The sequence below is a fragment of the Pygoscelis adeliae genome, unplaced genomic scaffold (assembly GCF_000699105.1).
Source record: "Pygoscelis adeliae isolate BGI_AS28 unplaced genomic scaffold, ASM69910v1 Scaffold272, whole genome shotgun sequence".
Lineage (NCBI taxonomy): Eukaryota > Metazoa > Chordata > Aves > Sphenisciformes > Spheniscidae > Pygoscelis > Pygoscelis adeliae.
This window is the reverse complement of record NW_008824282.1, coordinates 228,619-256,025: the sequence shown is the minus strand read 5'-3', so window position 1 is coordinate 256,025 and position 27,407 is coordinate 228,619. Positions and strand designations below refer to the sequence as shown.

Here is a 27,407-nt window from a genome sequence, read left to right as displayed (position 1 = left end):
GAGACTGGGCTTTTATCAATGCGTAGAGGATCCCAGTTAAACCTGTTGGGATATAGCCCATGTGCATGACTTTCAAGTTAACAAATTACCCACAGGTGTATATGTTTTCAGGCTCAGACTTTTGGGTTACCTCTTAAGACACCTGGTTTGTTTTTCCTGTTTCTCCTACCTGTGGTCTAGGGACTGTGTAACATTATTATCATTGTTTTTCACTTTGTTCTTAAGAGATTGGTATAGATACTGACCTCTTTGTTCCTGTATCTGAAAAACTCCCAGTGATCAGGTAAAAAAAAAGCACATTTTCTTCACTTGATAAAGGCTCTGATAAACAACATTGGCCTAAAATCTGCAGGTTGCTGCCACAACCCTTGGGTTTGCCAATATATTTAGCAGTTCCCCTTCTTAGAAACAAGCAGCAATTTGTACATGCTTTTCACAGTTTGGCATGAAATTTTAATCATCTTTGCTGCTTGGGTGTTTGCGTACTGTGAGAACGTTACTTGTGTGCAGAACAGACCCAGTCAGAAATAGCTGACCCGGTGCCTGGTGACTGCAACACACCGCCTAAAAATTGCCTTGAAATTGTGCATTTTGCTGTCTTGCAAGCTTGAAAACTTCCTAGGGTTTCTCATAATTCTGTTACCCTAGTTCTTCCGCTCTCTGAGAGAGTCCTGGCAGTCGCGTTACATGTCTTGCTTGCTTGCTTGTTTTCCCTTTTTTTCTCTGCTGATATCTGCCACACTTGTATTTCCTTGTGCCCAGTCCTGCTGGTAGGACTCATGGGAACTAGTTTTTGTTTTGCATTTCGTATTGCTCTGGAGTTTGTAAAGCACTTTTTGGAAAAATATTTATAATCATTAAGGAAGAAAAAAAAAAAGGTGTCCTAAACATCTCTTATTACCTTACTTATACTGAAAAGTTGATCTCTGTGGTGGGTAAATTTATTATTTACAGTCTGTACTACAGCTGTCCAATAAGAAATATTTGATTGGCAGATGATAATTTGAAGCTGGTATTTTCTTTCCTATGTCTCAAATCTGCAAACCCTTCTGGAGAGGGAAGCGCTGCTGTGTGATGCCAATCTGGTCCCTGCTGCAATAGCAGCTGTGATTCCCGGTGTTCAGGGTCCTCCTTGAACAACGTCTTGCTCCTCTGCAGCCCTGCACAGCTCATCCTTGACTTTTGGCGAAGGGGTTTGAGGCTGCTGGGTGCTTTGGGAAGGATCAGGGCATTGAGAGCAGCACCTCTGCGTGGCTCAGAAAAGCTGCAAACAGCCCTGCAGGAAAACCTCTACGTGCTGACCCTGCTCTGTGCTGCCTCCTCCTTTCTGCCTCCTTCGCTTGGACCACAGCTAACATGGCAAAGCCCAGCAAAAACACCCGTATAGCTTGAGCTATACAGATGTGTGGTGATGGGCAGCAAGGTGCTAAATAGCTCCCTCCTGTACCCTCCCAGCCCTGTCTCAGTGTCCAAATCCAAATTCAAGGACTCTCTGCACGTTCTCTCTCAGCGAGAAGGTTGCCGCATATGGAAGATGCACATCCTGAAGGGGATGGACGGGCTGGGAATCCAGATAACAGGAGGCAGAGGGTCGAAGCGGTCCCCTCACAGCATCATCGTCACCCACGTGGAGGAAGGTGGCTCTGCACACAGGTGAGGCGACAGCGGTGCCTTCACAGGAGTGGGCGTGATGGAGCATCTGTGGCCATTGCTGTTAGCCAGGCTCATGAGACAGGTGTGGGGGTTTTGCCCTCCCATTGTGTGAGGGTGAGAATATGGCATTTTTAGCTTAAAAACTCTCTTTTGTGATTGATCACAGAAGCTTCTACCAGCATGTTTAGTCCAAACGATAGACAGATCAAACACTTGCTTGGTGATGGAGCCTGATGGCTTGTGGGGCTTTTTCCCCAAGTCCCTTTTTGGAAGATGGGCCTTTCCCATGGGATCGTCAGTGTGTGAGCATGGGTCGTGCAACCTGGGATGCTCACTGACAGCCCTGGCCCTGCTCCCTGATGGGGGAGAGATGGGGCTCACTGCTGCTCCCTGACAGTCTCCGGTGGGGCACAGGGAAGGTTTGAGGGGTCTCAGCCCTGCAAAGAGGGTGAAATGGCTCTGGGTGTAACAGTGATTTCCTTGGGGCACCTTTCTGAGCCACTTTTGTGGGCAAATAACACTGCACTGATAGATGCAAGCTTAGCATCAGCCAGATCATGTGTTGTCCATGCCTCCGTGTCCTGCCGCGTGCCACTGGAGCCCGGAACCGGCGAAGGACCGCCCTGCAGCTCTGCGTTCCTGCTCTGTTTCCGCAGGGATGGCAGGCTGACGGCGGGGGATGAGCTCCTCATGATCAACGGGCAGTCGCTGGTTGGGCTCTCCCACCAGGACGCTGTGGCCCTCCTTCGCTCGGCTGCTGGCCTGGTGCAGCTGGTGGTCGCTAGCAAGGTACGGTCCTCTCCTTGGCGGTCTCCTGAATGTACATCCACAAGTGCTGCGTGGGAAGGGCATACTTTTGATAGGGAATCACATGTGCACATTTGCTCCCCTAAATGTAATGCACAGCTATGGGAAATATATCAGTAGCTGCCATAAATCTGTGGCAAATCAGCACGGTATAGACCAACTTAATGATTTGCTTGTATTGTCACTGTCATTCAGTGTGTAAATGAGTCTGTATTTATTCATGCAGACGTTACTTAAGTTTTGGCCAAAACCATTTTCTTAAAGTATATGCTAAATAAAGCAGCATATATGTTCTCAGCCTCTTCTGCTTCCTGCCTGCATAGCCTCCATAGCTCCCATCCCTTGTCCTGTCTGTGTGCCTGAGGTCTCTTGATGATGATCTCTTGGCTTGAATTCCCTATTTGGTCCTTGTTAATAGCGTGGAGTGGAGCTCTTGCAGATAAAGGAGCATGAAATTTCAGGGAAATGAGAGTAGAACTCATCAGTCGGGCTCTTCGTTCTGCTTTCATTGCAGGAGATTGAGGGATATTACACAATAATTTTTTCTTTGTTTAAGAAAATCCTGCCCACCCCAGTTTGCTTTCCTCCCCACACCACAGCCTGCTGCTCCCCTGCTTGGGTTAATGCAGGCGTTTGGTGGGTGGCCAACTGGCTCCCAAAAGCACCTGGGGTCTCAAAGAAGGACCTGCCTGCAGGTGGGGCCATCAGGGCCTTTGGGGTGGTGGCAGGAACATCTTGGACCAAAGGGACCGCTCGTAAACCTGCTTTTCCTGGTGGAGCGTGCTGTGTCAGCAGGCCACTATCGGTATTTTTAAAGTTTTGCGTAGCTTCATCTTCAGGTTGCCCCAGCCAACCTGATGCAGGTTTCTGCAGGTTTAATGTCTGGATGCTCTTACAGCTTCCCGGGATGCTTTATGCTCATGTTTTTCAAGAAGAGGCTCTATCCCACCGCAAAGTGAAGAGCCTATAACTTCTCTAACGTTTCAGTTAGACAGTGAAGTTCACTGAAGACTTTCTGTAGGGTCACAGCCTGGTATTAACCCCACTGGTGTTTATTCTGGAAACAACACACTTTGACCTGAAGTAGGTACATTTTGTATTTCCTTTAGACAATTGGACTCTCTGCCAAAACGCAAGGTGGTAGACTGCATAAATTTCTCCTTAATTATTTGCCTGTTCATGTGATGACTGCATCAAAATAATCATCGCAAATAAGCTTACAGCATAAAACTTCACGTTCCTGATCAGGCTGTGAATCTGCCTGGCCTGTGCTCTGTGCACTTGGACAGTTTTCATGTCCCTGGGAGGAGGACTTGGAAAGGCAAGCAGTGGGGAATCCAGCCTGTGCCGTGTTTCAGGCAGTCTCAGAAAAGGTGTAAACGGGTGAAGTGTTCCCCAGCAGCTCCCTCTGGGCGTTATTTGTTGGTATGGGAAAGCAGCCTTGCAGTTTGGCCTGGTGGGCGCTCTTGAATGCAGGATTTGTTCTGAAAGCAATAAAATGAGACTCTGTCTGGCCACCGCTTTCGGCTGATGCACGTGTTTGCCTCCCGGAAAAGGTGCCAAAGACTGGAAACAGATCCTGAAGCATATCAGGACTGAGTTGGTAGAGGATTGCTGGGTCAGTTTTCATTTTGTTCTCCTAAGTGGGTTGTTGGTGTGTTATTCTTATGCCTGTAGATAGATAAACGTGTGAAGGGAACATCCGCAGGGAGGGAGCTGGAGCACAGAGTGTGATTTGGGATGCAATGAAATGAATAATGAGGTCTGTAAACTCAGAGTCTGCTCACAGTGACATTTAATAAACCCAAAGTGGGGAGGAGCAGGCTGCTGGAGAAGCGTTTATTTTAAATTCTCCTTTATGAAATCTAAATGTTTTAGACGTGTATTGGCCTGTGTTTACTATATATACACTTTAAAACCAGGTCTGCTTTTTATAACTGGACCATTAAAGTTTAAGCACATGGAAGCGTGTAACGAGGGGAGGATTACCAGGGAGCTCTCACTGGGCAGGTGAAATGGAGCAGTTTCACCATGACTTTGGTGGGTTTCTGCATGTGATGTAACATATTTTGTTGTCTCTCGAGTAGGAATCTGCTGAAGGGGATTTTCTGAAGTACCCATCTACCAGTTTGCCAGACTTGCTTAGCACTTGCTCAGTCCAAGACTCTGTCTCTTGCACTGACAATAAGGAAAATGAAGAGCCAGAAGAAGAAGATGTGAAAGGAGTGAATGTGTCTCCTGAAAAACTGGTCGCTGTAAGTGTGGCTTTGGTGTGACGTTTTTACTCTCTCCCTTGACGCCCGTTTGCATCTGTCACGTTCTCCTACAGCCTGACACGGAGCAGGTCCTTGGGACGGGGCAATCCCACCCAGCCCTTCTTTGCATGGGACGTGGGTGACAAGCTGAAATGGGGCTGGCATCTACCACAGCATCTGCCATCTCCGCTACTGCGCTGCAGCAAAGCAGCAGCACAGGGAGCAGGAGCTCTCGTGTCCTCCAAGCTATGTGGCAATCATGGTTTTTTTCTCTCTCTGCTGTTGGATTGTTTTCCACCCACTTCCACTTTGCTTTTGTTGGATCTGATGCAAAGTCTCTCGCAGTGCTTACGCAGTAACACACTCTTCTTTCCCCTCCTTTTGTAACTAAACTTCTTTAACAGTTTATGATCCAAGTCTCCAAGTTTTTATTTGCTCTGTTGAAGCCAACAGGCACTTTTGGGGGGAGGGATATGAATTTCTGTCTGTGAACCGTAACTGAAGTTCTGCTGAATAAATGCTGCTGGTTGATAATCTCACTTGCATTCCCTTCAGGGCTGCATTAAGCAGAGATTAAGTGGATTATTGTTATTTATTTGTAATGTAGCAGCTCTCTGAAACTTCGTCTGTGTTCTGGGCCTCTGTTGTATTGTACAGACAAAGAATAAAATGATGTTTGCTACTCTAAAGAGCTTGCAGGCTGGTTTTCCAGCAAGGGAAGGCAGGTGGATTCACTTGAAGCTTTTCTCTTCTTTTTATTTTCTCATCTTTTTTTCCCTCTCTTTTCTGCGGCAATTATAATAAATCTCTTAAACCTTTGGATGGCTCAGACGTGATACTGGTCTGGTGATTTGTTTTGGTTTTGTATTCTTACACTTTCCCTTTTCTAAGCAAAAGACCACTCCCTGGGACAAGTCTCACGCTGTAGTCTAGCTGAGGCTGGTTGTTCACTTCATACCTGCCTGTTATCCCTGACTTTCTTTGAGTCTATGCTTATGACAGGCCTTACTCTCACGCATCTCTTTACTGTGACAAGTTTTGTTATTTCTGCGCTGTCTTCTCTTCTGAGTGTCAGGGTCCTTTTTTGGGGGGAGGAGGGGAAAAACAAATAAATCAGGGATGCTTAGCGTGCTGATGACGGTGTAGTGTTTGTATGCTAACTTGAGAGGGCACCTAAGTGTCCTTTTGGCTGTCAAAATACTTTAAATTCTTCTGTATGTCATGTTTCACATTCTGGTAATTTTTCATAAGGCTGTGGCTCAGCAATGCTTAAACATAAAAATCAATTTTGTCAGAACTTAATTATGTGTGGCTTCAGGATGCAGCTCCCCGGCGTTCCAATGACTCTTTTGGCACACGCTAGGAGTTATTTGTCGCTTGGTTTCCTCCTGACTTTCCAGCAAGGCTCTGCCTGGTTTTCAGTGATGGCTTTTTTTATCGGGTGTTTCCTTTCCAGATTAACATCATGCTAGGGGAAGCTCCAGGTAGCTGAGGTGCATGCCACCGTGAAGACCCAGCTGCACGAGCCTGCCCAAAGCCCTTCAGCGTGGACCTGAGTTCGGACCCTGCCCCAGTGTCCGTCCCAGTGCCGCTGCAAGCTGGCAGTGGTGGTAGCCTAATTCAGAGCCAGTTTGATTTGCCTGCCTATCTGGCACTCTCGTCCCTGATGGCAACAGCTCTGTGCTTTCATAATGCATCGCTGGGGGATGGAAGGGAAATTAGAAGAATAGCAGCAAAATTATTTTTTCTTCTTTTCTCTGTTTCTATTAATTTTTTTTTGTTGTTGGAGGGGATGTAATTCAGAGGGATGTAATAAGTTATTGGTGACTCTCAGGACCTCTTCTTTTTTTGCTTGAGCAGCACATGAAATCTTCCCTCTTCTAATCCAAAACAGAGGATGTCTTTGCATTCCCCTTGTAATTGCTGTCTCAGCCTCAGGAGTGCAGACGGGACTCTCTGCAGCCTGGGGTGGGCAGTCTGTACAGTGTAGATCCCTCAGCTCTACCCGCAGCCTAATCTGTCCTCATCAGATCATGGCAGCCTGAGCTGGCCTGTGCAAATCCTGCGTGCCATCAGGCAGGACGTAGGAAGGTAAATGTATGGAAAAGATAAACTACACACATGGCTTTTTTCCACTTGGTGAGATTGGGGGGGATTTTTCATAGCAAAGCTGAGAAGCTGATTTCAAGGTCAGTATGAACATGAAGCATCACATGATTTTTTTTTTTTAAATGTATATGTATAGTCATATAGATTATTGCAAAATTGCTTTGGAACTTACTGTTCTTTACTGTTCCCACTCTCTTGATGATACTCACGTGTCTTCTCTTTCATATATTTTCCATTATATTTATACTGTAGATAAGGGATGACGATGTGACTGATGATTAAAGCAGGAACTAAGCTGGACCATTTTTAATAAGGGCAAATGTAATTGTTTTAGACTTCCAGGGTGGGTGACACTCAAGATCTGGACCAGGTAACTGAGACTGTGGTCTTAGTTTAAGCGTCAGACCTCGTAGATTTAAAACCGATTCTCAACCCAGCTCTGGCCAGGAGTTACCTTTCTCACCACCAGTTTCTTACCTCTGGCAAGAGATTAATGAATTTTCTTGTTTACTGTGCAGGGCTTTGTAGAGACTTAAAGGGATGCTATCAGGTGCTGCGTGGTGAGGTAACAACAAGTAATTCAGAGTGATTTATCATCAACTAAGGCTTCACTGTCCCTTTTCTGACCAGCACAGTGTATATGTAATTCTTGAGCAAGTGTAGAAGATACTACAAAACTTGCAGGAGCTCTTAGGGTTGTCTAAGGTCTTCTTTCATGAACCTCACTGTGAATATAGTTCAGTGCTGAGTATTCAGAACCATAATTTATAGACCTGATGGACTTGCTGTTAATGCCTTAGCACCTGATTGCTTAAAGGCTGAAGCAGGCAGAAAAAACAATCACTTGGAACTAAGGTATATATTCAGATCTTCATCCTTATATTTATTTAGAACTCAGCTGGACCAGCCCCTGAGGAACGTTGTCTCTGCTTTGAGATGAGGGCTGGACCAGGGACCCCCAAAAGTCCCTTCCAGCCTGGCTTACTCTACGATTCTGTGAAAAATTAAAAAAAAAAAAAAAAGTGTCTTTTCTAGGGGCTGGATTTTAAAAGTTTTCCCTGTGAGCAAGTTCTTTAAAACTCTTAAGTTCTGCTCCAGCGTTTCCAGCCAGGGAAATATAATCTGAGCTAATCAGCTTCCCCAGGACACAGCAGAAGAGTTTAGTGACACTTGAAAACTGTAATTTAACAGAAATATCACTTGTAAGTCTTACTTGAAAGTCCCCTTGTTGTGTTTCATTAATACAAATTTCATAATACAATTTAATTGGAGCTCTGTTTTTACATGGTCTCCTTACGTAAAGCCCTGTTTAACATGAAACATCCCTTAAAGTTCTAACTTTAATAAAACTTGTGCCGCCAGGCAGAAAAAGGATTACATTAATTTCCTTAAAGTGCATTTCTTTTAGAGCTAGTTTGGCCAAAATGTTCCTTAACTTCAGATACGAAATACCAGGCCACAGAGTCACGTTGTGTTAAATTGTCCTGAGGCACTTTGGGGATTTTAAACTCCCCCCCCCCAAATCCATATTTTGCCGTGTGCAGTTGACATTGCTATTTTAAAATGTCATTATTTATGTCCAAGTGAAGTAGGATGATATGATAGGATTTGCCTTTGACAATTTATTTTTAATTCTAATTCACTTTTCCTAGTATTTCTGTTGCTTTAAATTGAATCTGTCACTGTATTGCTGACTGTCGGAGCAACCTGGGAAATGAACTCTAAAGAGAAAGCAGGTCTGCCAAGAATTTGCAAAGTGTCTGATGAATTTGGGGCATTTGGGTTCCCCAGACAGAGACATGTACCATTCTTAGTTGCTTCAAAGTTTTTTGCCTTTGTTTCTGCTGGTGCTATGTTGTTCAATACGTGGTGATCTGAGTACTTTATCTTTGAAGTGTTCAGCTTCAGTGACCAGCTTCATATTAATGGGCTGAAATTCCGAAAAGTTACTAAATATAAGAAGAGGGTGTCTGCCTCGGTAGGTTTGGATCTGTAGTTGCTGGAGGCAGGGAGGAAAGCCTGGGGACCGTTCCTCTATACTTTGCTTAATCTTGTGCTCTCCCTCGGGTATCTGCTGCTCGTGATGCTGGAGGCAGGACCCTGAGCCAGGTCTGTTCCATGCAGAATAGAATTATACAAAAGGGGAATTTCTTATTTGGGAAAGGAGGCCATCACTATCCCTGCCTCCTGGGGGGGAGCTGGGAAGGGAGGCAATTTGGCACCCCGTGCCCAAGCTGACCATGCAGGCGAGCCCTGGGGAGACAACCAGTAGCAGCATCCCTGGCTGTCTGACCCTCTGTTGTGGGACAGCAAAACCCTTTTGCTTGTGTTTAATCATTTTGTGTTGACCTGAAGTGCTTGATGTGTACCTTCACAGGAGCTGTGGGCACGTTGCATGCGGAGATGGCCATGACCCGCCAAGTTCTTGATCCTCCTACAAGTAGCAGAAACAGGATGCCCCTGGTTAAAGGTTTCTTGCAGGAACTGGGTTTCCTTATCCCTGCCAGATCCTACTTGTGTTTTTTGCAAGGCATGCAGCTGAAAGTGGATAAATAAACCTGTTCTGTGAATATGCAGAAATTCATGAGTTTATTACCCCCTCCCTCCCATTTTTATATTTTATCTGAGCCATAGGACTGCTTAGTTATTTTCTGTCGTGAGCCTTTCTGTCGTACCAGGGAATCCATATGTAATTACCTGTAGCCATGCAAGCATAATAAGGAAGAGGATAACAATGCCATAAGTTTAAAAACACTCTTGGGGTCAAAAGTTCTTCTGGAAACACTGGGAGAGATTTTCAGAGAAAGCATTAGCATTGAGAAGGAACAGGAAGCATAACTCAACAATTAAATGTGTGCAGAGCGCGGGGAGGGACCCTCATTACTTGGAGGACTTGAGCATTCGTTGCCATTAGGGCACTGCAGTCTCGAAAGAGGTTGCTGAAACATGACTCACTCCTCAAACAGCACTGCATGGCTGGAAAAAAGCAAGAAAGAGCTTTTGCTGTCAGAAATCTGCTTTGCACTGAAACACTTTACTTGGCGGGGAAAGAAGATGAAGAGCCTGGTGTGAGGCTCGGTTGTGGCCAGTCCTTGTCCTGGAGAAGGGTTTAATAACTCCTTTCCTCTTCGTGGTGAGGGCTGGAAGAGTTTGCAGATCCTGCCTCGTGCCACATCACCCTTGCAAGGGGCAGGCGAGGGCAGGGTTCAGCCGCTCCTTAGCATGGCTTGGAGCTGCTGCTCAGCTATAAATGCTGCATTTGTTGAAAGTCTGGCAGCACTGTACCTTCCTGAGATACAGTCTTGTCCAGCATATATGTGGGTCTGTGCCTGTGCAGTGCCCTTCACTCATGCTGTAACCTGAGCAGACATGCTGGGTCCCACAGTGACTCCAGAGGTCTGGGGAAATGCAAGTTTTTAGAGTAAATGTAGTTAGGAATTTGGGCAAGAGAAAATGACAGAATATTTGGGGACCAAATCTTGTTTGCCAAATGTGGCTGTTCTTGTGTTGTTTCCAGAAGCCGTATCACATTAAAATAAGCAATTGCAATTCGTCTTATTGCTGGGGGGATGTTCAGTGATGGGCTGATGGTGGTGGTGCGGGGAAGGTGTGGGCATGCATCATGTGAGTTTGGGGAGGAGGAAGAGTGGTGAAAGGCACCCAGGGGGTCAGTGTCGTTGAATTACTGTTTTTTCACACGTTTTAAAATTCACCTGGCAAGGAGACATTAATGTCAATGTGTTCTTCAGGTCAGGAGGGAGTTGCTCAGCAGCAGTAGCATCCTTCCCTGTGCCTGGCTCCCAAACCCTTCTGGGCCACTTCCTACTGCCTCTGTGTTAAAGGCAAGCCCAGAGAAAACTGTTTCGCCCAGAGGCCAGTACTCTAAAGGGTTCCCCATGGACGTGATGCAGGCTACAAACTGTGAAATATCTCCTGTTGCTTGGGCTGGTGGAAGATAACCTTTTTGATTTGACCATAAATATCAGCGTAGACAATGCCCAGAGTTATCATTTTTGCTCTTCTGTGTGATATGTTTGAAAGCCAAGTCAGCAGAGTAATAGAAACACAAGTTTATCTACAGTACAGGTTCTGCATAGTCTTTGTTTTTGTGAATGAGGGTTTTTCCCATAAAGCAACAGATACAGTACAGCCTGTCTCTCCTTTGGCTGTTTGGATAACTGCCCAGTTTTGAAGGAGATGAACTGCCTTTAACAAGCTAAAAATAACCCCCTCATGGCACTGGAACAAGAGAGATGCTGTCACAGCCATGTGGTTCCCATACATTAACAGGATGATGATAAAGGCTCTAGGATTTGAGAGTTAGCATGAATTGTCATATCATCACATCTGCAGTTTGTTTATCTGCAAATTCTTGAGCGTGTACACAGTGCAGTCTTGGTTGGGCTCAGTTAAAACTCATTCTAGATGTGCTGTGCTTGAATAAATGCAGCCTATATAATGTATGAGGGTTCAGATCCTTGACTCAGGTATGAAAGACACTTAATGCTTATGTATTGCATATCCTCTCATGTACTTAGGATGATATAAAACGTGGTTTTGGAGCTGAAATCCAAAGCTTTCCACCAGCTGTGTCAGGGGAACACTCTCTGTAGCTGTGCGTTGACTTCGGTATTAGGAAGGTCTTGTTTCGTTCTCAGGAGAGTTGTTTATTTTGAGGATTGTTTATTGCTTGCTTTGTCCCTCATGGTGAGTAAAAAAGTTATTAAAAAAAAAAAAAAGAAGCAATTTATTGTTTGTCATGATGCATAGGCTCCGGATTTGTGCTAAGCCACGAGCTGAGCATTTATTAAAAGAAAATAACGGAGGAGCTGGACTGGCTTTCACACAACTTGAGTTCCATGTTTGTTTTTTGCTCTTCTGGGACCCCTGTGCAGCACACGGAGACATCTCGTGGGCAACGACTAAACTGCATGCAAACGTGTCATGCTTTTTGATGGTTGGAGGGGTGGAAGGATGAAGCATAAAAAAGAAAACAGCAGTGATCTGTTTGTGCACCATTTAAGAAATGTATGCATTTGATTTCCTTTAGCTTAGAATCTGTTTCTAGTGAAAATCGTAATATATTGCAGAAGAAGAGTATCTGGTCCAAAAAGGATTAGGAACTGTTTACCTGGGAACATCTTAATATTTCCAAGGCATGTGTTGTCTGTGATATCTGTTTCTCAGAGAACTTAGCTGCATTAGCCATTTCCTGCCTTTCTTCTTATTTAAAAGGATATTTTAAAAGTTTTGTCTCTTCAAAACATTATTATTAATTTTAGCGACTGTTTGGAAACCTGAAAATGAAATCTGCTTTACTTAACTGCAGTCCTGACCAGAAATATAACATCGGCCCAGTGAGTCTTTGGAGCCAGCACAGCTGGGATCCTGCTACATCAAGAACCTGCCAGCATCCTCTGGACCATGGTCAGTGCGTTGGGACTCCTGGTATCAAGCACATTGAAGAAGGTTTTGGGGTGTCTTGTACAAAATAAATAGAGCATTCTGGAAGATGAGGGTAACTCAGCTCTGCCATAGTACATTTCCAGTCTGTTTGCTGAGGGCAAACATGGTGCATGGGCAGATACTGCTGCTGGCTTCGTGCTGGTGAGTGCCAGGTTATGTTTCATGTGCAGGTTTGTGTGTGACTACTTGGTCACTTGGTAAAGAGCAATAGAAATAACCAAGGGGGTGTTTTACCTCCTGAAGCTGACATTAATAGCAACTACTAGTAACTTTCTAGCAACTACTGCATTACAGTGAAGGCTTAGGGTGGCTTTTGAATGCAGGCATTTGGTAGAGTGATAGACCAGGCATTCTTAGAGACCACTTTAAAGGCTTTTGTTTTGTTTATTTGGCATTTCCACCTATTCAGAAAATAGGGCAGCTCCAGTTCTTGACTTTATCAGATTTCCTGATCTCCTGCTGCACATGAACCGGCAGTTTTCCAACACTTTCTTTATAATTAGGTAACGGAGGCCTCAGGTTCCCATCCCCTTTGCCTGGGCAGGAGGAAGTACAGGCTGCACCTGGTGGTACCAGCATGGCTAATTCCCAGACGAGCTGCTGGGGAAGGCGGCTGGTGCTTTGTTTCACCAGCGGTGCTAAATATAGCCCAAATCTGAGCCCTCCTGGAGCCTCGCTGGTGGAGCCTGCCCTGGCCAACGTGCAGAGCTGCTGTCTGCCCCGGCAGCTTCGTGCTGGGGCAGAAACTGGGGCACCAGGTTTTTCTAAGATGCCAGTTAAGGCACTGAATTAGTGCTGACATGGAGGTGATGTTCCTCCTCTTTTCCTCCATCCCTGGCTCCATTTGGATCTCTGCGTTTGTGCCATGACAGAGGGGAGCAGCAATGCAATACCCTTTGGAAGAGGAGAGTCATAGAATCATAGAGGCCTGAGCTTGCTCCAGAAATTATTAAATCTGGGTTTAATTTGGTTTAGCTGAGGGTGCTACCTGGGTGTTGGGAGGTGCTATGTTTCAGTAAGGTGCCCCTGGTGCTGTGTGTCCTGACTCATCCAGCTCTTTCCAGCATCCAGGCAGCTTTGTGCATGCCCTAAAAGAGAGCAGTAAGCCATGGAAAACTCAGTGCTGGCCAAGATTAGAAAATCCATGTCCTCTGCATCATTTGCAGTGTTAATTCCGGTAAATTATAGTCCTGCAGTTTGTAATTTATCTGGAAGATGGATTCAATTAAATTGAAAAAGAGCTAATTTAAAAGTGAAGGTATTCTACTTTCTGCGGTTCTGTGGAGCTCCCTGCCTACCAGATACATTTAAGGCTTAAAGCATGCTGTGCCCCAGAAAGCAATAAATAATTGCACAAATAACTGGAACAACTAGAATTATAATAGATCTTCAAAGAAAATCTCCAAAACTTTTGGAAAGGCTAAAGCCTTAAGGCATCAGCTAGTCTTGAGGGACTAGGAAGAAAGACTTTGTGTGGGGACCAGGTAAAGCCAGGTTTGCATCAGGCGTTTTGCACCTCTCTCTGAAGGGTCTGGTGCTAACTGCTCTTGGAGACTCATTGGGTTCATCCTGCCAGCTGCCCTACAGACAGAGATGTTGGAGTGTTTCATGATTAAATATGTTTGGGGTAGTGCTGCTTAAGGAAAAACTGTCCTGGCTGTGCCAGGACTGAAGAAGGTGAGGAATTATCCTGTGGAGCTTGTGCAGTGTTGCTGTGTGCAGGGGCACAGCTGTTCCTCTTTCACGTTGCTGTTTTAAAGAAGGGCAGTGGACTTCCCGGTGGACTTGCTTTGCCAGCGTAGGTAGGGCTGAATCTGGCATGCCACAGACAGCTCAGTCTAATTCTCGCTGTTTGGGTGCCTAACTATAAGGTTAAACTTGTCTATAGGCTGCTAGCGCTCCTCAGCAGAGAAAGCCAGCAGGCTGTGCCGTGGGGAGTCAGATGGGCTCGCTGATGGGAAAGGCAGCAGCTTAGGAGCTCCGCAACAGCAGCAGTAAAGTAGTTTGCTTATTAAATTGTATCATCCCCTGTGTGCCGCCTTGTTTTTGTAGATCGGTGACGATTGCCAAGCTGTTTGCGGTTAAACAATGCAGACTCTCGTAATCCTGCTCCTCATCTCGCCTAATTAAGGGCCTGGTCACGCTGGAGCTTTGCCCGAGCGAGGGCTCTGGGGGCAGTTGTTCATTCTGGTGCGGTGCCAGGACCGCGTGTCCATGATAGCGCCGCTTCCTTTGAAATCAATTGAGATGTCACCATCGCTTGATCCCAGAGCTACTTAATGAACTGGCAAAATGGGCTTTATATTTAGACCTCTCTTCAAACTACTGTGTGTATTAAAGCTCCCCTTGTCCTTAACACTGGGACAGCATTGGGCAGGATTTATTGGTTTAGTTTAATAAGAGGCATATAGAACTGAAATAATAAGCTCCGTTTCCTTGAAAGTGAGGAAAATTAAAATGGCATGGTTAAATGCGGGCAGCCGCCTCGAGACAGTAAAGCGATACGTTCACGTGTGGCCAGAAGGATAAGGTGGAGCTGGGTTTTTCTTCTTGTCTAAGTTACAACAGAGCCAAAGATTACAGACGCACAACTTTGGGAAGTTCTCACAAGCTTTGTGGATGGGATTTCTAAGTGTTTTCTGAGTAGGATAAAACTCTCAGTGGTTTATTAGACAAGCTCAATAACTTAAAGAATATCTACTTCATTGCAAATGCTCGAGTGTCTTCCCCTGTATGTTTATAATCAGTGTCAGAAAAGTATTTTTGCTAAAATAAGAAATAAACAGAGACATAGGTAATTTAGATGTTTTTACTTCTTACTGTATTCTGAAGCTGAGTTGGATAAAATGTAATTTCAGGAGGCCGCTGAGAACGCCTTGAGGCTTTCCCTAGCATTGGTGTTTAGGCACACATGCCCTTCTGCGGATCATACGTGGGGTTTGGGGGTTTGCCCTCTGTGGGCTCGCAGCCTACAGGATTGTGCAGCGATGAGGTGAAGGGACAGGGTGCACAGTTTTAATGCGAGTGGCAACTGTCTCCCATTCTTCCTCTCACCCCACTAGATGGAAATGTCTGTAAGTGCAGAATGCATCTGTACTTGCTTCTGTTGCACAGTCAAAATAAATAAAAGCAAAAAAGCTCCAAACCAAACCCCATGTAGTAGAAATACAAGATGTACCAAACAGGTCACCCTTGAGCCCAGGCTCGGGGTGGAGATTGGCTGTGGCAGTGATGATTTCAGCATCTCTCTGTAGGCTGCTGCAGACTAACCCAATTTTTTACCCCCATGCTCCGAGCTGGAGGAAGCAGTCCACCTTTGGACTGGGAGTTGTGTGATTTTATCAAGTGAAACTGCCCATGTCTATGCATGCCACAGAAATGAAACAACTCTACAGCTCAGCTCTACAGCTCCAGACCCGAGCTGGTTTGTGCTCAGCTCCAGAAAAGTGAGGCTGGACCCATCCCTGTCTGTTCTGATAGTTGAATGCCATGCGAGTGCAAGGCAGCACCGTGCTTGCTTCAGTTAGGCATCCCCTCTTGTTTTTCTCCATCCCTATGCTTCAAATATTTCTCCACCACGAAGTTAACACCGCTCCTGAGTACTGATTGTTTTGCATACCTTTAAAACCACCAGCTACGTGATTTTTGTGTGTTTGTGCAAATGGTTTTGGCTTTTCTACAAGGGAGGCGTTCTTACTTATAAAGGGTATTTTTGCTTTTATGGTAAATTCCAGCTTAACTTTGTGTGATCCACGAAGTCCCGGCTCACTTCTAAACACTTTTGCTGTCTTCTGGGTATGTGCTCGAGGAGATCATAGGGAGCGTTGGTGATACTTCGGGTGTGGCCTAATCACTGATGGTTTGGGTTTCTTGGGTGGGTTTTTTGATCTGATTTCTCACATCTTTTCTGTAACGAGTCCCTCACTAGGGTGGCCAAATTGTAAGCACTGGTTTTCTCAAACTGATGTAGTTATTTTCTTCTTTAGATTAATCCTATTACATGGAACTGTGACCTGCAAAGCATTTGATACTAGAAATGGACTCTGAAGTAGTTGCTGCAATGCCTTGAAAAATCAACAAGAACTAGCTAGGATGTGCAAACTGTGTGTAGCTGTTCATGTTGAAGAGGGAGGGAGAAAAAGCAGTTTCCATTCCAGCTTCCTGTTATCTTCCAGTTTTATCTTTTCCTGAAGTTTTTACCCTTTGAACTGAAATCACAAAGTCTAGACTCTCTGCAAAAGATAAACTTTGGCTTTCTTGGTTTGGGGATAAGAGGGACTGGGGGGTGAGAGGCAGGTTCTCAGGAAAATCCTGCTATTTTTAAGCTTGAATAATGGAAGTAGAAATGAATTTAACAGTAAGAGTGTTTGGTCATTTGGGTGGGATTTTTTTTTTCAACTGACGTCCAGCAGTTGATATAGTACGTTAAAAGTGTAATGCAACCAGTAAGTGGTTGTACCGGAAATTTTGTCGTCCTCGCTATGAGCTGTCTGAATAATCGCGCAGAGGATGCGTGATGGGTGGGGGGTGAAAATGCAAAAGGACTTAGTGTGTGCATGGGGAGCGTGTCGAGGATCGCTGTGTGGTGGCACATCTAGGAAAATTTGACTGCTGTAGCTTGGTAAAGGAAGCAGCAAGTGGAGAAGGGAGTCACCAGGATCTTCCACAACACATGGGTTGGGGAGAGTCTTTGCGGGCTTTGCAGATGGACGGCTCTGCTCATCCCTGACTGTGTGGGTGCGTGTGGCCGTGCAGCTGTACATTGTCACCTTGTATTGTCACCTGCACCTAGGCAAACACGGCGGGTAAACAGACTCCTCCTGTCTTGGTTCATTTACTCAGGGTGGCGGGGTTGTGAGTCCATGTGTAAATTTACATTGAGCATTTCCAGGCTTTTAAGTGCTTAGCTGTGTAATCTTCATAACTTTCTGTTAAATTAACTTTTCATCCACTATGCAATGGCATTCAGCTTCGGCCACTAACAATAAAATAACATTTTTTAAAAGTGGTTTTCTCTATAAAGATGTGATGTCTCTGGAAGCTCCCTGAGCTGAACAAACTGCAATAAAAGCTACATTAAAATTTTATTAAAATGCATGTGGAAGGACCTGAATGAGGTGCTCTGGATGCTGGAGGCACTCTGGGGGCGTTAGTGTGGTAACCTGCAGAGGATCCCTGCATACTGAGGTGTACCTGTACCCATCGGTACATACTGAACTGTACCATACTGAGCTGTACCTGTACCCATCGGTAAGATTTGCAGTAATGTCCGAAGGCATTGCTGAAAATTACTTACAGAAATGTGTGCTGGCTTAATACAATGATATGCTTTGGAAAAAAAAAGATGATGTGCAGTGGAATTTTTGTCCCTCAGTAAAAATGGGAGGAATCCTATCAGCTTCTCTGGTTTACAAGTAAATAAGTTTTTTGGGGTTTTTAAAAATTTTTTTAGGTGATGGAAACTGAGAAGTCTCAAGATCCAGCTTGTGCAGAAGTGTGCAAAGGAAACAACCAGAATCCAACTCTTGGAAGTGGCATACTGAAATACAGAAGTCGATCCCAAGGTAAAGCTGGGTTGATAAAAGATAGCAATAGTAATATTTTTATGTTGTGTATTTATTTTAGCTCTCTAAAAGTGAGATAGGTTTTCTTTCCTTTGGAGATCATACTAGTTTAATTTGGAAGGAAAATCACAGCTGCAGGATGTTTGTATTCAGCCTCTTGAGTTGAACTATTGTATGGGCAGAAAGATGAAGCAAAATTTTGGAAGCTTCTTTCTTTTTTTTTTTTTTTTTTTTTTTTTTTTTTGGTTCTTTCTCTTCTCTCTCACTCTTTTTTTAACATTTACATTCCCTATATATTTCAGTGTGCTCTAATACTGAGGTGGGGGACATGTTTCAACATGCCATTACCAAAATACCCATTATGGCGAATACTCCTGAAATTTTCTATTGCTTTGGCCCCAGGTCTTAACAGTAACCTGCGTGCAGAGCTCGATGAACATTCTCATCCCTAATACTCTCCAAGTCTCCCGCCCTCCTATGTTCACCTTAATTTCCATCTACTCAGATATTTTTAGCATGCTCCAGGGAGCTCCTCTGCCTGTAGCTCCTGTGGCTGTGTGTTGGGGTGATCCAGCCCTGGTTCCCATGAGTGGTGATGCCCCTGGGCTGTGGGTGAGCCTGGAGCATCCCCCAGCTGGTCCCAAGCCTGGGCTGCAGCACAGGGAGGGAAACTATGTTCAGAGATGGGCAGAAAATACAAATATAACTGTTCTCCTAGAAGAAGAGAGGGAGAAGTGATGGGAAGGGGTTAGTTGTAGGTGCCAGGAGGGTTTGGGAGTGAATGAAGTGCCAGGATGCCAGTCCTGCCAAGATAGCTGTCCTGGCTGTGTGCAGCAGCGGTGCCCTGCGTGCCTGGGGAAGGGGAGCTTTAAAACCAGAGGTAGTTTCACACCTCAAAGAAGGGATCAGGTTTAAATGGCACTCTGGTGAGTGAGTACAAATTTTGCCTATGGATGCAGCAGCAGAATTGCTTTAATGCTGAGTGAAAACAAGCAGCTGCCCCAGCTCTGTGCTCCATCCCTCCCTGGCGCTGGCAGCGATGCTTGCACAGCCTCTGGGCGAGGAGGAGGTGGCAGAAAACAGGTCTGGGGCTCTCCTGGGCAAATTTGCAGGAGGTCTACCTCAGCCCATGGCTTGTGAGTGCTGTCCCCAGGGTAAGGACAGGGCAGTGAGGGCGAAGGGAAAGCAGAGCTACCCCTTTCTGTGGCAGCTCCAACTTAACCTTGGTTTCAAGTAATCTTAAAACCACATCATGAAATCCAGCTTGTGTGAATTTGGCCTGTCTGTGTCTTGGGTTTTCATCTGTAAAATAGGCGTTAATGGCCCTTCCCTGCATGGTGGGGGAAATGGCAAGGATGAACGTGCAGGAACTGCTGTGACTGTGGGTCCTATGGGGACCTTGGAGAAAATGAGAATTGGAGGAGCCCTGGTGCAAGGAGCGGTGTACTCTGCACCTAATTACAGGATGTCCTTCAAGACAAATAATTCTGTTTCTAATGTGAACTCTGCACTCTCCTCCTCCTTAAGACAACTAGGATCGTTGCCAGAAGGAAAGAAAGTAGCATTTATTTGGCACATTTTTCCTTTTTCCACTCCAGAAAAATTTCCTTCTAAGTGACATGACACCTCCAGAAATGAATACTACTACAGTGTCAGGTCTTTTAATTTTAAATAAATGAAGCTTGAGAGCACTGGCAAGTGCCATTGGGTGAGAACAGCTGAATTTTCTGTCCCTGAGCTACCAGCTCAATTATCTTCTGCTTTTCCTTACTACCACGAACGACAGCGCTGAGGAGTTCAGCATCACTGAAAGATCGTAGAAAACCTGTGACAGCAGGAAAAGTTTTCAGTTGAGGATGATCAAAACTAGCTTCTAACAGCCCAGTTGGGAACCGCGTAGCTTTGTTTTAAGGCACTGTTTAAGTTGGGATTTGCAGGAGGCGATTATTGCATGCTGGCGAGAGGATGAAGCAGCTCTGAGATGTTTGCAAGATGTATTTCTGTGGTTTTCCTTAGGTGCCGGATCCCGCTTGGAGTCCGTGGGAGAAGACGATGAGCTGACAGTGGAAAACGGTGAATCGAGTTACGAAATAGCAGTGAAATATTCCCGGGGTGGAAGAAAGCACTCGCTGCCTCAGCAGCTGGAATCGGCAGGAGCCAGGCAGGTGGGTGGCTCTGAGCACCTCGCTGTGCTCGGTCCTTTGAGGTTTGTCTGGAGCTCGTAGAAGCGAGGGTAGTGAAACAATACCACATAGGTACATCATGGGGACTGAAACCAGGGCTGGACACCAAAATGGGATGCGTTGGCCACCTATGAAGAACTTCTTTACTCTGAGGATGGTGAAGGGGGGTACTTCTTGCTATGGCCAGGAGGTCCTAAGGCTGATCTTATGAGTTGCAGCTCTAGAGATCTGAGGACTTAAACAAAAAAATCCTGCTTCTCTTTATTTTAATGACTTGATGATGTAGGCTTTTTTCCTTCTTCCTTTTTTTTTTTAGCAGATAAGGATTTTAGTATATCATGAGGCTACCCTTAATCTTTTTAATTTAAATTGTGACTGGTACATTGCAAAATGTTCTTACTGTGCGAAATGCGGGAAAATTACTGTGGCAAGATTCACTTTGACTGTAATGAGCTAGGATTTCACCCCTTGAACATTTTTCTGAATATATCTGTAAGATCCCCCCCTCCCTCTTCCCCAACACATGCAATTTTCCCAGTATGACAACCCAGTGCCTGTGCCAAGCAATCAGAGTGACGTACCTTGTTTGCTGATGTTTGTTAGGACTACCATATTGTGAAGAAATCCACCCGTTCCTTCAGTGCTGCACAAGTGGAATCTCCATGGAGACTGACCCAGCCCTCCATCATTTCCAACATCGTCCTGATGAAAGGGCAAGGCAAGGTGAGGATTTCTGCACGTGGCTGGTTTCTCACATGTAGCAAGAGCTGGTGTTTAAGAGTTGTCTCCAACACCCAGGACTACCAGCAGCTCTCAGGTAGCTAATAATAATAACAATAATGATAAACAAATCCCATTTTCAAATGTAAATGCCAAAGTTACACCTGCAAAATACGGAGGAAGCGGTGTTCGTGCCATGCACTTGATGCAGGGTGGCTTTCATTCTGATTTGGTGCATCTGGTCATTACTGAGATATAAAATATTAATAATGGATCTATAAATATGTATGTTTATGCGAAGTTGGTGCAGCTACAGAATAGTACCTGTTTGTATGCATATTTATGGACAAGCATATTTTATCCCTGTGGAATCTGGATACATTAAAAAAAGAATCACTGCAAATTAAGCATTAAACCCAAAGACAGGTTCCTGGTTGATTGCTTATCTGAGAGCACTGAATTCTCTGGGTCAACGAGTCCTCTTTTCTCCTCCCAATAATGTGTTTGCACATTTGCTAGATACCAGCTGGCTGAATGCTAAGGGAAAATAGACAAGCATTAACCTAGGTGTGTATTGTTTTCCCTAATCCAATCCACACTAGTATTGGAGCTGTCATTTAAATATGCTAAAAATATGCATGTCTTTTTTCTGAAATACTCTTTAAATTCATCAGATGGATATGTTTTGGACTAAAAAGACTTGTTTTGACTTTCAAGCTCAAATACAAAACAAACTCCTTGTGCTTTAAGTTTAGCAGAGTTAGAAATAGTGACTTCTCTGGGTAGATTGACTCACGGTTGCTGTAACTCTCCTTGTTTTGGGAGCTTCAGGTCTTTCATGACATTTCCAAGTGAATATTTCTTCATTTTTCACGTACTTATTTTTTTACCTCATTTTTCTCATAAGAATTAGATTATTTCTTCCTGTGGAATAAGCCACCCTCTCCTACCTTTCTGCAATTAGCTCCAAGGCGTTACAAAGCAGTTGGGAGCATGCATACTCTAGTGATCATGAAGCACCTCAACAGCTGCTGGTTTTGGTGCCTTTCACCCACTTTTTGAGTGATCATCTCTGTTAGGGGTTGCACTGCGTACAGTTTGTACAGTAGCATTTGCTTTATTATCTCTACACAGAACTGGGACTTGAAAAGTATTTCCACGGAGTCGCCATGTTGGTGGCTGGGACCCAAGTGTTTGCCCTTGGTTTTTCATTTGTAGGTAGATCTGCAAGGGGTGGTTTTCTGCTGTGGAGTGGCAGCGCATCTCCGGGAAGGTGGGCTAACGTGGGAACCACTGTGCTTTGCAGCTGTATTTCTCCCACCCCACCCCACGGAGCCGTGGGGAGAACTGCTGTGTCCATGCAGGGGAATGCCAGGAGCTTCCTGCTTTCTGTAGGTTGCTTTGCAGTTGATAATTGCACAGTAAACAGTTAGTTGAATTATTTTGTGTTGCACGAGGGAACTAGCATGCTTCCTTTCTAGAAATCAATAATGTCTTATCAAACTACTAGAAGCTCGTAACTGTGGTAGTCTACTTTATATTCACGGAGTAAAACAAAAGAGCTGGTTCTTGTATTGGGTTGTAAACACAGTGTTAGTGCCTGCCCTGGCAGCATCCCTCAGCTGGAGAGCACTGCCTGAGGCGCTAATAATAACCGTGGCTTCAGATCACTGAAGCACAACAGCTTTCCACTTCCTTTGTCCACCTGGTTCATTGACTCTTCTCTTTATTCTGTAAAATACATGTACAGCGGTGACAAGAGGAGAAATGGGGGGGGGAATGGATCAAGGAAGTGATTTGGCTGGGAAATAACTCAGCAGAAGGGGGAGAGGTTTGTTCTGCTGTGCTCATTCGTTCCCTGATCAGCTTTGCAAGACAGTCCCACAGCAAGCCAGGGCAGCGCAGGGGCAAGAGCTAACAGATGGAGCCCTGGGGAATGTATTGATCTAGATTTATTTAAATACAACGTGGTACATGTCTCCAGAATAATTAAAAATGTACATGTGCATGGCAGTCCCCCCACGCCAGTCCCCTTCCAGCTACATTCCTGACATTACAGCACTGACCTTATGTCATGTTCTTAAGCTTTTCTTTTTCCTGAGGAAATGCAGGATCTGTGACAGCAGAGAAAACTACAGTTAATCCTGGATATAGATCTCAGGGGTGGGAATCTACTGCTTGTCAATTTAAAAGCAATGTGTTACAGTTTTTAAAATGGGAATAGGATAACATAAAGCCATTGACCCAGTGTTTAAAAAACACTAAAAATCTTGAAATAGCATTTTTGCCTTTTAGCTTAAGGTGCCTGCTGCTACTTTTTGGGTTGATAAGTGTGTTGATATTAAGTGAAAGTAAATCAGGAAATGCGAGCAGAGGTAAGATGGCAGTGCGATTCAGCAGCAGCTGTTAGGTTTTCATCTTTCCTTTGTCTTGTATGTTATCGGCAGTCTTTCTCACACAGGTGATGATAGAGTAAGGTGCCAGCTGTGTGTCTTCTCCTCCCTTTCCTGTAGGGTCTTGGATTCAGCATTGTGGGAGGGCAGGATTCTGCTCGCGGACGCATGGGGATTTTTGTGAAGACTATATTCCCAAATGGAGCAGCAGCTGCTGATGGAAGGCTTAAAGAAGGTACAGTAGAGAGAATCCAACTGCATGTAAAGGACCACAGTGGGATATTATTTCAGTCCAGCAGAAAAATTCAAGTACAGCTTTATTTAGGCACCTGGCCATCAGCAAGAGGCTGTGGAGGATGTAACACACCCTGTTTGTCCATCCTGGGGAAGATCATTCATAGCAGTTAACTTGATTATATTGCATATTGAGAAGGGGAAACTACAGCATCATGATGTTTTTTTTTCCCTTCCTCTTCAGTGAACTTTATTTGCCCAAGCCACAAGCTGCAATTCTTCAGTTGGAAAGGGTCATTGATAGCAGTGAAACGTATCTGTCCAACCAACATCTGGCTTAAAGGTGCTGGTCCAAGAAGGGGTTATACAGAGGGATATGCTTGGGAGAGGCTGTTTTGGGCCCTTGTGCTCTCTGAGCCTCTTGGTATGATTTTTGGCATGAATCAACAAGTAAGAGTCATAACCAGAAAAAGAAATGAGGAAGGATGGGATTGGCAGTAAGATCACCCAGCTGGTTAGAGAAGTAGATACATCCTGATTTTATTACTGCTTTTCCAGTCTTGATCTCTGAGCTGGATGTATAGACTGTTCTGTTTGTGTTTGCACCCTGGTCCAAGTGCTCCCATGCCAGACAGACAGACTCTTACACACTGTTGAAAGTACAAAGTGACCATGAGTTTAAAGCGATGTTTTACATCTCTTCTGCAGGGGTTAGCTTACTTCTCATCCACAGAAAGCTGCTCCTGTGTTACTTCTCTCAAGCTGCTCCTGTGTTACTTCTCTCCTTCTCACATCATCATTCCCCTAGTTATAGCTCATCACACTTGTTGTATTTGAGGATGCTTTTGGTGCCAACTCTCACACTTACTGCCAGAGGGAAGCTCGCATCCCTGCAGCATAGGTTGTGCACTTGCCATGGGAAGCCAAACAGTAGCAGCTGTCCCATAAACCCAGCAAGCCTTTGCAGGCTATAAGCATCCATAAAATGCTTTCATACTCTTTTTTTTTTTTTTTTTTTTTTTTTAACTGGGGCAAGGAAAGGAGAGGAGGGGTAGACTTGGCTGATGGCATCACCCCATCTAATTTTGCACAGATTCAAGTAAAATTCCAGAAAGTGGATCTGGATCCTGCTCACTTTGCCCTCCTTTTAATAAAATGAAGGTAGATCAACTAGCTGGGTGTTAAGTAGTAAGACCCAGAGCCTGGAAGCAGGTAGAAATGTGACGGAACATGTTCTTTGGAGTGAGAAGGGCATTTGCTATTGCAGTGTGTAGGCTATTCGCTTCTCTGTCTGCAGGCATTTAGTAAAAGGACATGTTTGCTTTCTGCAGCAAGGCCAGTTTTCTCTGAACAGGCTTTGGAGTGATGTGCTGTAGTGTTTCACTTAGATTCTTGTTTCTCCTGTTGATACACACAAAAGAAAGGGATTTTTGTAGTCCCTTTGGACTTCATCTTATGAGGATCTATTTTCAGACTTTAGTTAAAATCCGTAGTGTTTTCAGCTTGTTTGTTATTATGAGAATGCCAAGCTAAGGGTCTCTGCTGAAGAACAGTCTTTACTCTGCTAATTCATAACTATTAACTTTTAAAATCATTAGGGCAAGTGAAAATAAACTGAGAACAGTAAAAGACTCTTTACTGAGGAGTTAATTTCGTTATAGTAGGGGGTCGCCTTATGTACAGGAATCTCTGTAATCTGTATATTGCTGACTTCATTTTTTGTATCTAATTACCAGGGGATGAAATCCTAGAAGTTAATGGAGAGTCTCTACAAGGGCTGACCCATCAGGAGGCCATTCAGAGGTTTAAGGTAACATAGATGTACTACAGCAGAGATTCATGCTTCTCTTCGTTCAGTGCCATTTAGCACCCTGGACTTTATATTCTTCCGCTGCCAGAAATTACTGTATGCAGGTTGAGTGACAAATGTTGGTGTATCGTGTCGCCTTATTGGGGTTCTCTGATGTCTCTCCAGCAACTCAAGAAAGGAGTGGTGACCCTGACGGTGCGCACACGGCTGCGCAGCCCAAGCCTCACACCCTGTGCGACTCCCACCTTGCTGAGCCGCTCCAGCTCCCCCAGCTCCAGCGCCAGCGGTGGCACGCCGGTCCCTGGCCCCGACGAGGTGGATGGTTCGTCCTCCAGCCGCAAAGGACCCGGCCCGAAGGACAGGATCGTCATGGATGTGACGCTCAATAAAGGTGAGGGTCCATTGAAATGGGCTTGGAGGACGAATCCCTGCTGCTTAGGGGAGTTTTTAGGAATAGGCTAGAGGCTCTAATATCCAGGGCAACTATCTGTGTCCATCTGATCTTAAACCACAGGATGGGGGAGAAAAACATCCTCTAATGCAAAAACGTCTGAAGAGTTCCCCCTTCCACACTCCAGAATCAGGAGACTCTTACAGGTAGCAGTCAGTGTCCTTAAGGGGGAGGCTGTGAGATACCAGGCAAAATGTGAATCAGCCTCTCAGCAGCCCAAATGGCCATGCCCTTCTTGTAAAGGGCAGCTCTGGGGAAGGCAAAGCCACGCAGAGTGCTCAAAATTGCCCAGATGAGCTGTTTGAACTCCTGCCTGAGGGTTGCTGTCATTATCAATAATTGCACAAGATAAACTTAAAGCATATGCTGTACGTGGTGGGACAAATACGCCTATTTTAAAGGCTTAAAATATGCTGATTTTAAAGGTTGGATTAAAAATTTGGAGGGAGAAGGTAAGACGTCCAGCATTTCCTACTTTAGGAATGCTGTTACCTGAAGGAAAGCGAAGGTGAAAGTGGACAGAGGTAATCATTGAACCAGAGATAACACCTCACCTTTCTTCGTGCCTCTTTGCCAAGGGATGCCATGCAGATATTTAACAAAAGAGAGCAGTACAGTTGGCAGCATCTTCTGTGCTCATGTTTTGTGCAGTAATTTTAAACAACATCTTTATTGGATTGCTGCCCCCACTCCTTTGTGTGTTGGACCAGATCAGACCTTGTGTGACATTTCCAGGCGGTTCCCACGGCACACAGAAAATTTGCTGGGAGTGATGGATCTCAGAAAACAGTCAGGATCAGATATTTTCAATCCTGATTTCCACTGTTGGTCTGGACTTCCTGACTGACTGCACCTAAGGCCAGCCCTGAAACAATACATGAGTCTTCGTCTCAGATGGGATGTGGGAACACAAACACTTGTGTGTCCTGTGTGATTACAATCAGCTACTTTTCTTTGTACTTTTTGTTTTTCACAGAGCCAGGGGTTGGGCTTGGCATTGGTGCCTGTTGTCTCACGCTGGAAAACAGTTCTCCGGGGATATACATTCACAGCCTGGCCCCAGGATCAGTGGCTAAAATGGATGGCAGATTAAGGTTAGTTAAAGCAGAAACATGCCGGAGTGGTTTTACAATAAAATCGATTGAGACTTTATTTTCACCAATTGGTTGGTGTAGCTGGGAAGGGATTTATACTTAAGAGTTCACCAAAAAGAAAACATTTAAAGAAAGACATTCCAAAGTGGTATTAAATACCCAGGAAATAATATTCTCTGTGCTGGAAGCAGCATAATTGTTAAGGTTTGGGTTTTTTTCTTTTTTTTTAATTCTCTATGTAGAAAACTGAGCCTAATAGCACCCTTTGAGAAGGGGGAGCAGCAAGAAGTGCAGCCTCATGTCTTTTTATCAGAGCTGCAGCCAGAGACCCCAGATTGGGAGGAAATTTGCAGAGCTCTGCTAAAAGCTCAGTCACCTGAAACTCTTAAAAAGAGCTGGGGGAGATGTTCTTGAAGCTGACTGTGCCCATGGCTGCAGCAGCGCTTTTCTGCCCTTACTGTCGGTCTGGCAGGATCGCTGCAGGCCGACCTGCCCATCTCATTTAATCTGTCATGGAGTTTGGATGTCTTTAAGGAACCATAAGAGAGAGAAGCAATCATTCCTAGTGTTCCCTTGTGCTTTACGTTGGATTAAGTGACACAAAGTTATTTGCTGTTCCTCTCCTGGAGGCGTCGTTTTTAAAAACCGTTGGAGGAAATCTTCCACCT

General features: G+C 44.9%; 1 protein-coding gene across 1 annotated transcript in view; it reads left to right on the top strand.

Annotated features, from left to right (window-relative positions):
- PDZD2 (PDZ domain containing 2) overlaps positions 1–27,407 on the top strand; it is a 137,583-nt gene that overhangs the window by 84,095 nt on the left and 26,081 nt on the right. Inside the window, 10 exon segments of the mRNA XM_009318453.1 lie at positions 1,511–1,653; positions 2,310–2,442; positions 4,548–4,715; positions 17,743–17,854; positions 19,871–20,019; positions 20,641–20,760; positions 23,271–23,385; positions 25,121–25,194; positions 25,360–25,585; positions 26,622–26,739. Of these exon segments, the coding sequence (XP_009316728.1) occupies positions 1,511–1,653; positions 2,310–2,442; positions 4,548–4,715; positions 17,743–17,854; positions 19,871–20,019; positions 20,641–20,760; positions 23,271–23,385; positions 25,121–25,194; positions 25,360–25,585; positions 26,622–26,739 (1,358 nt within the window).